The sequence below is a fragment of the Gallinula chloropus genome (assembly GCF_964237585.1).
Source record: "Gallinula chloropus genome assembly, chromosome: 2".
Lineage (NCBI taxonomy): Eukaryota > Metazoa > Chordata > Aves > Gruiformes > Rallidae > Gallinula > Gallinula chloropus.
The window spans coordinates 121,644,371-121,657,638 of NC_140086.1; the positions used below are offsets into that span (position 1 = coordinate 121,644,371).

The 13,268-nt window shown below is 37.5% G+C and overlaps 1 protein-coding gene across 2 annotated transcripts in view; it reads left to right on the forward strand.

The window, feature by feature from the left end:
• SLC4A7 (solute carrier family 4 member 7) overlaps positions 1-13,268 on the forward strand; it is a 93,195-nt gene that overhangs the window by 34,105 nt on the left and 45,822 nt on the right. For both annotated transcript variants that reach the window (XM_084260379.1, XM_084260380.1), the window contains exon 2: positions 2,747-2,828. In XM_084260379.1, coding sequence (XP_084116505.1) covers positions 2,747-2,828 — 82 coding nt within the window. The remainder of the gene's footprint in view (positions 1-2,746; positions 2,829-13,268) is intronic.

Below are 13,268 nucleotides of genomic sequence, written 5' to 3' on the forward strand. Positions count from 1 at the left end.
ACTCTGTGTTTGGCAAGTTTCCAAGTGTCCCAGAAGGGCTCGTGTGTAGCACAGGGTATTTCAGCTGTCTGTGGCTATTACTGTGAAGCTAATTGTGAAAGAGGTTTTGATAGCACTTTCCCTAATATTTGGGTTTTATTCTCTCATGAAACACATCAAATAATCTAGAGGTTTTATAAGATTTCCATCTATGTCTCTTGAGTTTTCTGGTAATGTGCAGGATTTGTGTGTGTATCTGTTTCTCTGAACTGAAGCGTACTACGTACGGTCCCGATTTTCTATTTCTGTGTCACAGAGATAAATTGGAAAGTAGATATGCCTGACTCCTCCCGGTTGTGTTACGGCCTTACTGATGCAGTTAAATGTTTTGCTGTACTTATTTGGTGCCTCAAAAGATTGCTAGCTTAATCTTTTTAATGCTGCTGCTTAGAAACCTCTTTCTGGTATTGGATTTATGCATGTTCATCCTCCCCCAAGCTGTGTTGGAAAATCCATCTTCACTAAAGATAAGAGCTAAGACTCACTTTGATAATCATTCCAGAGGTAGGGAAAAACAGTTGCAGAGAGATGACAGAGGCCAATTATGCTGTGAAGGCATCTTCTAGGGAGCTCTTTAATTTTGCTTTGGTGTACAGGAGACAGAAATGTATTACTTTCTCTTTGCGGCCCCCTCTTCCCCAGTCTTACTACCACAAAGCTTTCTCATTTTTTTCCGCTTCTTCATTAATAGAATAAGAACATGTTCATGTGTCCATTGGACATGACTTTGGTTTAATCACTTGAAATTTTTAATGGCAGCTGTCTGGAGTGTGCAGGAGTCTTGATTTTTCTACTATTAAACTGGCATTGCTCTGTAATGTCTTCCGTGAAAACCCCATTCTGAAGGACAGGGCTCAGAATCTACCTTTAGTTTTCAAGACTTATTCTGCTATGTGCTGCTCTTTTCTTCTGTACCTTGCCCTTGCTTAATTACATAGTGCCAGCTGCTTTTTAGTTTGTCTGTGGTCTAACTGCTTCACTCCATGCCCCCCTCCTTTTTTTTTTTTGTTAATTCCTCCCCCCCGCCTTCTGCCCTCTATATGCACTATTGATCACAGTCATATTCTTTAACCTACTTTTCTCAGTAGCCATCAACAGTTTGGAGTTTTTGGTGTAAATGTGGGCACCATACACTACAGTAAAACATGTACTTTATTAAGACTGAGGAGTTAGGTGATCTTTTTTTTTTTTTTCTGGTGTATGTGTGAGGGGTGCTACAGTATGTTTTAGTTTGTAGCTGTCACAAGGGTATGTTGTTTTTTATCCTTGTCGCTTCCTCGTGAGATGACCAACCTGTTCTATATATAAAGCATTGCACTATCGAGTAATTCTAAGATCAAAGTTTAGGTGAATGTCAACACTGTTGGGGTTCCCAACTCCTGTAAGATTTCTGACTTAGGCTTCCAGGTTTTCCTCTTAAACTGTTACGACAGATCCCAGGTTGATCCATGTAAACACACTGGTGGGCTGCTGCCAGAAGCAGGGATCAGATTTATTTGTGGTGGGTGTAGCTGTCGTATTGCCAGAATAGAAGTCACTTTGGACTGATTAAAAAAAAAAAGAAAGTTTAAAAAAGTAAAATAAAATGAGCTTCTGGTATCTGACTTCACGACTAATAGGTCTGACTTAAAAAGAAGTATGTGCCCAAGGGAGCAGGAAGCAGGGGAAGTATTCCTTAGCGGTCAGACAGAAGGTAAAGCGCTGCCCTCCAGATAGGCAGCAGTTCTGTTGGAGAACCAGTTTGACCATGAGGCTGTAATCTGTGAGCTGTTACAAGTGGACTGTGTTCTAAGGAATGCAAACGTTTGGAGAAAGACAAACTTCATTATTGTTTTGATGTCAAACCGGAGATGAGAAGATGAGAATTCTAGGGTTCGGTTATTTTAAGGTTTGTTTTTGTAAAGATGGACCAAAAGACTCTGTCTAAAGGTCTGCTTTAGTGGCGTGTACTAGGCATGGTTAGAGGATGCATTCAGAGATAAGCCTCATTTTTGAGCCTATGTCTATTTCCCCTACTGTGCTTTCTTGGGTTATGAGTGGTATGGTTTCAGCAGTGATGAACAGATCATCTTGTGACTGCTTTTTTACTAACTTTCCTATCTCATTTGCATTTATGTGCAGTGTGATTGCTAGCTGTCGGTTGAAACTGGAGTGAAACAGTTACTTCCATCTTTCCAAAACTCTTAGTCTAAGAGAGACCCTCAACTTGCATAACCTTAACTCTTTTGCTAGCCCTTTGTGTAATCTTTGGTTCACAAAAGCTTTTTATTTGTGTTGGAAAGCCTCATATAAGACTTGTTCCTTAAGCAAATGGGTTCACGATCTCTGATGTAACGTTTTATAAATTTGCCAGTTATTTTATTGAGGTAGATTCATTGCTGTTGAATGTGAAACTAAGAGTCTATTGATTCTGAAATACATATCCCAATCATTGATATGATGAAATCATGATCATTGCGAAAGGCATTGCATGATGGTATTTGGCATATCTGTTGTTCCTACTCTGCTTTTTCTCCAATTACAAGATAATGTTTCCTTGAAGAGTCGAATGGGTAGATTTTCAGAGACACTTTCTCAGTTTCCAAGAGGTGAAAATATGTTTAAGAAAACTTTGACAAACAAATTCAGAAGTGCAGTATATATTTAGGAGTTTAGAAAAAGTTACTTTTATTTAGCTCTAACTTAAACTTGTGTCATGTTTCTTCAGGGTCATGATGAAGAAGCCGTTGTGGATATGGGCAAAATCAGCTCTACTATCAATACAAACTTTGAGAAAGAAGAACTAGAGAGTAAGTTTGTGGTGTCATTTTGTTTGCTTAAAGTGCATTTTTTTCTCTTGGGATAAAAGGTCTGCTTTCTATTGAGTGCAACCAGTATCACTAAGAGAAATCAGAATTTTATGGCCCTGATGAAATTCTAGGAATGAAATGAGTGAATGGCAGATGACCTGTGCTGTTTTTGTCTCTGTGCATGCCAATAAATGCTTACAGTTACTCAAATCTGTTACAGGGAAGGAAAAAAAAATTAGGGAAGCTTTCCAAGGGAAGCTTGCTTCTGAGAAAGTAGGTTTGAAAAAAATATTTCTGTCGGTAAGTAATTTCCCAGTATGAATGATGTCAGGTTCTGCAGAATCAAAACACAGGGAACAGGGGCCATGAGAAAGATGTTTTTGTTTTCTGAAAGTTAAGTAACATTGTGAGTGTGGTCACACACTTTAAATACTGAGACTCTAAACATGTAACAGTGCATCTAGGTAAACCGTACATTCCACAATCTGCAGTCAGTTAAAACATTATGGGAGCCTGTTGGTCTTCATTATTTGACTCAGGATCCTGAATTTAGCAACAGAAATGACATGGAGTTAGTTTCATGGTAAAATGCGAAAATTATATACTTCACTTAAGATATAGTTTCTTAATGACTTGAAAAGGAAGCAGATGGGGCTGAAGTTTCATGGATGCTCTTTAGAGAAGCCAGAGGAAAAAAGCTATAGAGATGCAGTGTTAAAATCTTGTTTATTCACCTTTTACATAGAACACTCTGAAGCTTAATTAACGTTTGCAAAATGCTAGGAGACTATCAGTAGATTCACTAAGTAGTATTTCCTGACAGTACCAACTCTTATGGTTTCAGAACACCAGAGAGCCACTGTAGCAGCAGTTCCTAGCTGAGAAAAGTTGGTTTGTGTTGCGGTCACGTTTTCTTATGCCATGGTCTTGTGAGAGACAGTTCACAGGGACTGGAGTTGTTTGTTGGTGTTGCAGTCGTACTCTTGCTCCCTTCCCTTCTGTCTCGTACTGCTTTCTGTCTTGTACTGACACTTTTGTTTGTCTGACCAAAACGTAAGCCTAACTAAGTATTTTAAGCCAGCAGAAAATTTAACAGTCCTGACAAAGGAAAATAATAAGAAAGATCTCAGCTGTTGAGCACCCTGAAACAATTTGCCACGCGGATGGATGTGTGTCAGTGCTGAGTGGAGGAAGGCAGTACGAACATGAGAACATGAGGCTGAGAGATGCAGTGCTGCAGGCTGCAACAGTGCTGATTTAGGTAGGGGTTGAGCTGTGATGAAACCACTGCCGTGTCTGTTTCTGCAGTTAAATCTTAAGTGCAGATCTAAGATGTCTTGTCCTTTGTTTCATTCTCTTGCTTTTCTCCAGAGATGACCCAGGAGAAGCATGGGAGTGTTTTGCAGGGAGATAAGGGTTAAGGGGAAGCAGGCAATTCAGCTGGAGTAGTTGGCCATGCAGCAGCCTGAACAGCTGTAATTCCTCAGCCAGAAGGAATGACGTGGGAATGTGCAGCCAGATCACTTTCCCAGTCTCATTTGTAGCACATTCGCAGGAGTATTTCAGCTAGTACAACGCTGTAGCTACATGAGATACTAGGCAGGAAGGAAGGGGCTTGCTTCAGCCTGCTTGAAGCAATCTAAGCGCTCATAATGCTGGCTGGAAAATACCCCTGTCTTACCCTCTGCCAAAGAATAAATTAAAGTAGAACTGAGACTTGTGTTTCTCGAGCAATTGAGTCACTATAACAACTGTCGAAAGGAGGAGATGATGAGATCTTGCTGTCTTCGCCTTGCTCTTTGCCACGAAGCCTTCCTTACCTTTTATTTGGCTACCTCTCACTGTCTTTGGAGTGCCCCATTGTCTTAATGTGAGAGTGGGCTGGCTATGCAGAGGTTAGATAACTAATAAGTCTCTGACAAGAAAAACGTATTCTAGTAGGAATTCCAGGATGGTAAAGCTTCATATAAGCACACATTTTCACACATAAGTAGGTATTTTTGACAATTGCATTTATGTTGCAGTATCTTATGTATTTATAAGAAAACTGGTCCTTTTTATGTAACGGTAGAATGGGGAAAGGAAACGATGGCATGTATTCTCACTTCTATCAGTGGAAATGGCTCCAAAGTAAGATTAAGAAGTTTTTCCTTTACTGCACAAAAGAGAGAGGTATGTAAGTGCAGTTGATTTATGCTTCACTTATCTTCTATGATGTTGACCAAAACAGATTCTTTAGATTCAAGGTGTTCAAGGGGATAAACTTATGTGAACTTACAGTTCTTCTTGAGATCATTATTTATAAGCTGTTATGATTAAAGAAGGCATGTGGGATTTTGGGGTTTTGTTTTTAATTCTGGTATTAAAACGTTGCAAGGGGAGAAATGGAGTTGTTGGTGGCAAGCAGTAAAAACCGTCCAGGTAGTAATATTTTTCTTTACTGACTTAAGAATGTTTTCTTGCAGGCTTAGGAAGACTTATTGCCAAGCATTAGGTATTTGATGTGTTCTAAGACATGACACTGTTTCAGTCCAGTCTTCTGACTTGTTTCTCTGGTGACCTGAAAAGGAGTTGTAGGAATTTCAAACCTTTCCAGAAGTGTGTATTGATTTATTTTTCAGCAGAGGCAGCAAGCAGTTAATTCAGTTCAGCTATGATGTGAAGGACCAAACCTATAAGATCCAGCATGGACAGGTGACATTTAACTGCTTTGAAGACTGTACAAGTGAATGTTGGTTGGTTTGATGCTGTAGAAGGCAGAATTTTGCTACTAATACTAGAGCAATGGTTTCTTGGTGTTGTCAATATTGGATACTTCTACTTTCTGGAAATTTTGAGATGAAATATTAATGGAAAGAGGGTCAGATGCTAAAGAGCAAAATAGATTTTGAAGTTAGGGCTTCCCAAGCTCTGTATTCTATTTATGGTGGCTGGGAAAGTGTGGTACATATCCGGAGTGACACTGTTTAGGTTAGAAAGGTTAGGCACAGGCTACTTGTTTTGTAACTCTCTTCCTGTAAAAGAGAAATGGGTAGAGAGGGTAAACTGCAGTTGTGGCCAGACTACGTCTGTACTAAATAAAGGTACTGCTCTTTACTGAAGCTGTAAGGCCTTACTTCGAAATGACAAATGCCAGTTTACAGAAGAGTGAGAAAGGGGAATAACATCTTAAAATAACATTTTTAAGAGTACCTAATGTTCTTAACTTGATGCCAGACTCTTTGAGCTGCGTTGAATGAGAGTGTTAACAAAGTAAGACTGGAGTTGGAAGTAAGGCAAAAATAGTAATGGCAGTGGTATTTCATGCCATCTTTTAAAAGGCATGTAAAAAGAACCATGTGTACAAAAGGCCTTTTAAAATCTGAGCTAATATGTTTGGCTTGATAATAACCAAGACCTATCTTTTTAAATGTGTGGATTTCCACCTGGATTTGAGGATACAGTTTAAAGGAAAAGGGATACATTCAGTTATTTTAGCAGACCAGTTAGGAGAGATAAGGAGTTTACACATAACAGAAGTCTTGTTCCAGAAACAATCTGAGGTCAAGAGTGTGTGTCTCAGCAGAGCAGTTTTTCATGGCATAAATCCAAGAAGCAGCTTTCAAGAGTTAAGGTGATTTAATAGCTACTCTACTCTCACACTGCCCTCCGGCAGGTGTAAGTAGTGTTTACATTTCAAGCGACCCTATTATCTCTGATACCTTGATGGATTAGAGGCTTATTTTTCCTTTAAGAAAACAGCTGTGCTTTTCAGTTAAACTTTGTTGACAGGACAGGTAATCAAATAATTCTGCATTTTTTACACTCTAGAAGTGAATATTGTGTATCTAAGTGGGAAACCTGTTCTACTAAGTACTTTGCCGTTAAATGTGCTACAAGTAGTTAGAAACAGTTTTGGTATTATGAAAGGGCTTTGGGAAATGAAGAGAGTTTACATGGCAGCTTGTGGTAGAATGTATGGCTGATTTTTTTCAGGCAGAAGGTTTACTATTATTCTACCTTTTAGATGCACTGTAATTGCAACTGGTCAAAAACCCATTAATAGTTCCTCAAAAATCTTCTAAGAAAACAAATTTTACAGAAGCGGGTAATGTTTATGTTCTGTAATAGACTACACTAATTTAGACAGGCAGTATTGAACAGTTGTCTTCTGGTTCTTGAAATACAGAATGAAATGCTTGCACTTTTAAAAGATGCCTTAATGGTCTAGAAAAGGCAGAAACAGGGAAAAAAAAATGAAATGCTGTTTCTCATGAAATACTATCTTTTATGTGGTAAAAAGTAGAAAAGTACAATGTGTAACTGCTTCTGAAAACAAAAATAATTTAGGATGGTCATTAATAATTCCACCTTTCTAGCGCTGTTGCTGAATTGGAAAGATGTTGCCTGCTACTTATAGTTGAACTGAGAGCTAGCAAAAATGTGTCGATTCAGATGCAGTACGGCTAGTCAGGTACGAGACATGCTCGGAGTTGTATGCAACATCAACAAAGTGTTCACGTGCACCAGTTGCGCTAGTAGCTAGTGTAGGATAAATTATTTTGTCCTTATTGATCAGAAATAAGTGGTACTCATGCTCAGTGCTTCTCCATACATCAGAAAAATTGAGGATGTTTTAGTAATACGATTTTTAATGCAGCCTTGATCAAGTAAATTTTAGATTTAGGCTGTACTGTTATGCCTTTGTCATACATGTGTTAAAAAAATTAGTTATAATATCTTTTGCTATGAGAATCCTGTATTACATGGTCCACAGGCAAGTTCCTGAGGATTTATTATCTGGTTCATTTATGCAATATTCAGATTCATGTGTAGAGAAGAACACCTTTTCATTGTTTGGGGTGTTCATCCCAAAGGTAAATCCTTAACAAATGCTCTCAGAACTGTTTTCACGCTGCCTTCTGAGAAGAAAAGTTGGCAACCTGATTGTGTAGATGTAAAACTCAATAGTGTTCCAAAGCGAGTAGACGTGGTTTTCAGTGTTAATGCGTCATTGGTTTTGGAGGCAGGGGGGTATTTCTAAGTTCTGGAAAATTCTTTTTGTAAGTTGCTTCTGATTCTGCCAAACACAGTACTTACAAATTGCTATAAATTCTGAAATTTTTACTTGTGTGTTAAATTATCTACAAATTACTGGAAAGATATACAGTAAGCTTCTAGGAAGTGAAGCTTAATAGAAGGTATTTGAGACAAGATCCTTTTTTTTTTTCTTTTTTTTCAAACATTATGAGAGTTCTTGATGATGGTAGCCTAATGTGAGGAGAGTACCCCAAAATTCATATTCTTTAGTTAGATAACAGTTGTATAAATAACAAAAAACCTTCTTACCAGTTTTGATACCACTTTTGTCCTCATCTTTGAGGGAAACTTCTCATTATTTTCCAAACTGATCTTCTTAATGAATGTCCTTGAGACAATTATTAATTTCTTATTTGTGGAATGGTCTCAACAGCTAAGGTAGCCTCCTGCATAGCACACCCCAGTTGATGAATGGCTGTTGACAGGATGTTTTATCTTGCTAAAGAAGATGTTATCTGACTTAACAATCTTTCTGACTGAGCTGGGGCTAAACAGTATTCATTCTGAAACTAAGTCAATGTTTTTTTTCATATATTACAGGTAAGTCATTAGAATAACAATAGAATAAACTATTTTGATTTTATTTTTCTTTAAAAGATGTATAGTGTATGTATGTTGAATATACCACCGTACAGATTCATACTTCTGTAAAGTAGGGAAAACATTTTCAAAGGCTGCTTTTGTGATGAGTTAGATCTATTTAACACTACAATCTAGGTGTTGCTTTATGGGAAGTGTAGACTTCAGTAATTTTTGTGATTTCTGCATAAGAATTGGAATACATGTGTAGGGAATAGCAAAATTAATTTTAGCTGTGCTTCCTTTCATATGTAGCCAATTTGAATTAGATGTTCTTCATATAAATACTGAACCTTATGTGAAAATAATCTTTGAGGGAGGTGATGCAGCAGTGTAACATTTTTCAATATGCAACTACGTTTTCTAACAAGGCTAGATTTATCTAATATTCACTTGCAAGCAGACAAAACTTCAGTCACATCCTCTATCCTCTAGTAGTGTTTTTTCAAAATGAATCAGCATTTAAACTTGAATGAGTTCATGAGAACATCTGCGGTGCACAAAAGCTTTACTTATACTTAAATCTTTAAAATCCTTTTTGGGAAATATTCATGCTAATTTTAGTATTTCTTCTTAAAACAGTTGTGTTTTTTAATTGGATGCCATTCAAAACAAATGCCTTTTCTGTAAAATACGTAAAATAAGTGTTTAATGTAAAATAGACTAAAATGGAAGCCATGCTTTTTAAAAGCTTAGGACATCAACTGTGTCCTAACATTTTTTTTTTATCTTCAAAATTCTTTTATCTGAGAGAACACTAGGTCAAGTTTCTGTTCTGAGTGAGTCAGAAATTTTATAGAAAGGTAACTGTAATTTTATAACCTGAAAAATGCATAAAATTATTATTAGAATAGTACAGCCATAAACCTGAATTTCTGCAAAAGAGCAACAGTGGCAACTTCAAACTTTCGGTGAACTTGATGGCCCCAGATTGCATAAATTTAAAGTTTTTGGATAAAGCAGAAGAAATAGGGGATGGTACTTAATTCTGCAGCCTGTTGTATCATGAAGCCTTTTCATAACATTTATCTTACTATTTTTAATGCCTTTAAAATGAGTTGTTCCAAGAATTGGCTAAACCTGTGACTTCATGGATGTCAGAAGTCTTTCCATGTGGAGGACTTCTCCATTTGCAACTCACTGAAAGCTAATGTTTCACAGCAGTTAAGGCTTTTGAAGTGAGAGATTAACTTTTTTTTTTTTAAAAAGAAATTCTGAACATTTCTTATTTTATAAGGCAAGTGTGAAAGCCTGAGTTTTTTTTTCTTGGAAAGGGTAACCTTTCTATCAGGCAAGATTACCCTGTAGTATTTCCATATCTTAAAATGATGCACTTGGGGGCAAGCTGATCCATTTAAAGATACGTGTGGCAGCGGTACAAGAGGGGGCTGTGATCAGATTTGTAACGAGAATGCATTTGTGATCCATTGATGAGGTGGGATACCAAGTGCTGGCTCTCCTCCCAGGCGAGGGACATGAGTGCTGGCCGTGGGCCACAGAGACCTTGGCGGGGGGAGGACGTCCCATGCCAGAACCCTCGTGTAGCTCTTTCAGTAGGCATGAAGCTTTTCTTAGTGCTGTTACTATCTGCATCTGGGATGGAATTACTCATAACGCCGCCTTTGCTAATGTTGATGGTGTCAGATAGAAATATTCAGTGTGTTTTTCTCTTATGACTGCTGCTACCAACTTGTATTTGGTTTTAAGTTGGAAAAAAAAAATCATTTCTTTGTAATGAGAAACCTGGCATTCACTGCTCTTGCCAGTCAGCGTAATGTGATGCTCTCTTTCATCATGTAGTGAGAAAATGCTCTTACGGAGCTGCCTTACCATATGCTATGTGTACTAGATTTTTGTGTTATGCTTCTCAATTTTATCTCTCCAAGTACTTTAGTATAAAGAGCGTAATATATAAAGAGTCAGAGAGACTTAATTACTAGGGGCAACAGGAGGTGGTTGAGTCAGCTTCCATAGATGTGTTTAAAAAAAGGGTAGGATATGGTTTAGCTTAGGATGGGAGTGGTTGGACTTGATGATCTTAAAGGTCTTTTCCAACCTTGTGATTCTGTGATATTTCAGAATACAGCCCAGGAGGTTCAATGGATTCTGAAATGCCCCATGGAGAACCTGGAAGCTTCAGTTACAGCACGCAACTGTCCTGTGGCATAATTTTCTTCACTCCTTTATACAGATTTGGCTGGAAAATTTTAATTTGAATGCTTATTCTGAAAGCAAGAGATAATTTTTGTCAAATAATTCTTTCAACAAAGCACAGAAAAAGAATCCTTTCTAATAATAGGGCTTTTTATAGCTACTTCTAAGATGATATAAAATACTTTATATTAAATTTTGCTATATTAATTCCTTCTTGTGAGAGAAGTTCACAAAACAAGCTGAAATATTACTGGTTATTTTTAAATATTTAGTGTGTGTCTTAACTGTAGCGTTTCACTACCAATATTAAACTGTATATTTAATTGTATACTTCAGAAATATGATGTTACTTTTAATTAGTGTAGTGGTTACACCTGGCAGGCAGCAAAGAGAACCACACAGCCATTTGCTGACTCCCTCCACCCCAGTGTCATAGGGAACAGAATCATAAAGAAAGAGGTAATACTCGTGGGTTGAGATAAAGACAGTTTAATAGGGCAGGAAAGGAAAAAAAATTAAGGTGATTGAAAGTTTATACAAAATAAGTGATACACAGTACATTTGCTCAGCACCTCAACCTGAGGCTCAGGTAATTCCTGAGCTGCCCCAACTCCTGGCCAACACCCCCAGTTATGTACAGAGCATGATGTCATAGGGTATGGAATATCCCTTTGGCCAGTTTGGATCAGCTGTCCTGGCTGTGTCCCGTGCTTTCTTATTGGCAGGCCGATGCAAGAAGCGGAAAAGTCCTTGGCTGCTTAGCAATGACTAAACTATTAGTGTTATCAACATTAGTCTTATCCTAATTCCAAAACCCAGCACTATACCAGCTGCTAGTAAGAAAATTTAATTCTATCCCATCTGAAATCAGGACAATAAGAAAATTAGGGAATTAGCATAGTAGCAGTATTTTCAGTGAACCACTGACTTCAGTGAATTTTCAGAGTTTTCATTATAAATAAACTGAACAAAAAGAGGGTGGTGTAAACAAGGGATTCTATTTGTTCCTTAAGTTGCAGCAAAGCAGGGAATATTTGGAGAAGACCTGTGGGCTCTTAGGTTTTTTGGGTTTTCTTGTTCTCACTCTACTTCTTAAATCCACGTAAGTTTATTTTTCCAATTTGTGTGCTTTTACCTTTGGAGCAGACCTGAGACAGAGGAGGTAGAATTTGTGCTAATAAATTGTATTGAGCTTATTTTTGTGCATGCAAATACTTTCTGTGATGTAAGGATAATTGATGTCAAGACATGAGATGATGATGATAAATTTCAAATGCTTTCTACTAGGGTCATGTGTCTGGGGATTTCTCCCGTATTCTATGGTCTTAAGGAACAGATTAGCATCTCTCCTACAGATTCTCCAGTTTTTCCATACTGGAAAGCTCCATGTTGGGACAAGATAGATTATGACATTATTTGATTAAATGAAGGTTTCCATATAAAATAAATTATTTTAAGATTATTACTTGAAGCTTTTTTGAAAAGTAATATATCTTTGTGACAGAGTTTTTTTGTCTTAAGTAGACTGTTGGGAGCTGATGGAGAAGATGGAGGCACACTCTCATTGGAGATGCATAGTGAAAGGAGCAAGTGAAGGACACATAAGATCCAGTATTGGAAGTGCTAACTGGATGTTAGGAACTTGTTTTCATGCAGTATGTTGTTAACATGCTGGAAGCCCAAAGAGGCTGTAGAGTGTCTATCTGTCCTTACAAGATCGTCACTATCTGTAACCACAGTTTGGCTGGTTGTCATCCTGAGCAACCTGATCAAAAAGATGACTTCAGCTTTGAAGTTGGCTATACTTTGAGCAAGAATGGACTAGATAGTCCACCTCCAGGTGACCCTTAGAACTGTAATTAACACATGACCTCTGCAGTTCAAACGTCTAAGTAACAGGATTTGAGAATTTGCTTTCCCTTGTTAACATGTGGAAGAATGTCCTTCTTTGCAGGAAGCCTAAAAGGCATCTAGTGAATAAAGTAACGTTAGAAAAAAAGCAAGTTCTTTGTGGAACTCTGCTTACAGGGTTGCCACATCAGAGCATTTTTGGATACATGTTTTTGATCTCCCCCAGATTTTAGAAGTCTTGTATTACCGTTTTCTTACGAGCTTTGAAGAGAAATTTGAGAACTTAAAGCATTTTCTATTCTGCCAGCTTTATAGGGCTTGATATAAGCTCACTTTTGGAGTAAGACCAGCCGTGGGATGGAGACATGTAGCAAGCTCGTAACATTTAAATTTGTTTCATACTGTTAAGGACCTTAAGTAGTAAATACTCTTGGTGGATTTGAACAGCTAAGCTTGGATGAAGTCATGTTAGGTTAAAATGAACAATTATCTCTTCAGCTTCGTATTACTAAATTTAGTATCAACTAGTCTACTAATTCTATTGATTATTGGTTTAAAGTAATCCTATAACAAGCTTTGCTTGAGAGTGCTACTGTGGTACAGATGTTTGTGTGATAAAGCTTTGAAGGTCACATAACTGTACCTTTCAAGCTTTTAAAAATCAATATTTGAATAAAAGGTTATGCTCTTTTAGAGGTAATAGTGATGGCAATAGTATGAATTTCAACGTTTTCCAATTAACCTTATCTCCATTGCTATATTACTTACTTTTTTTTT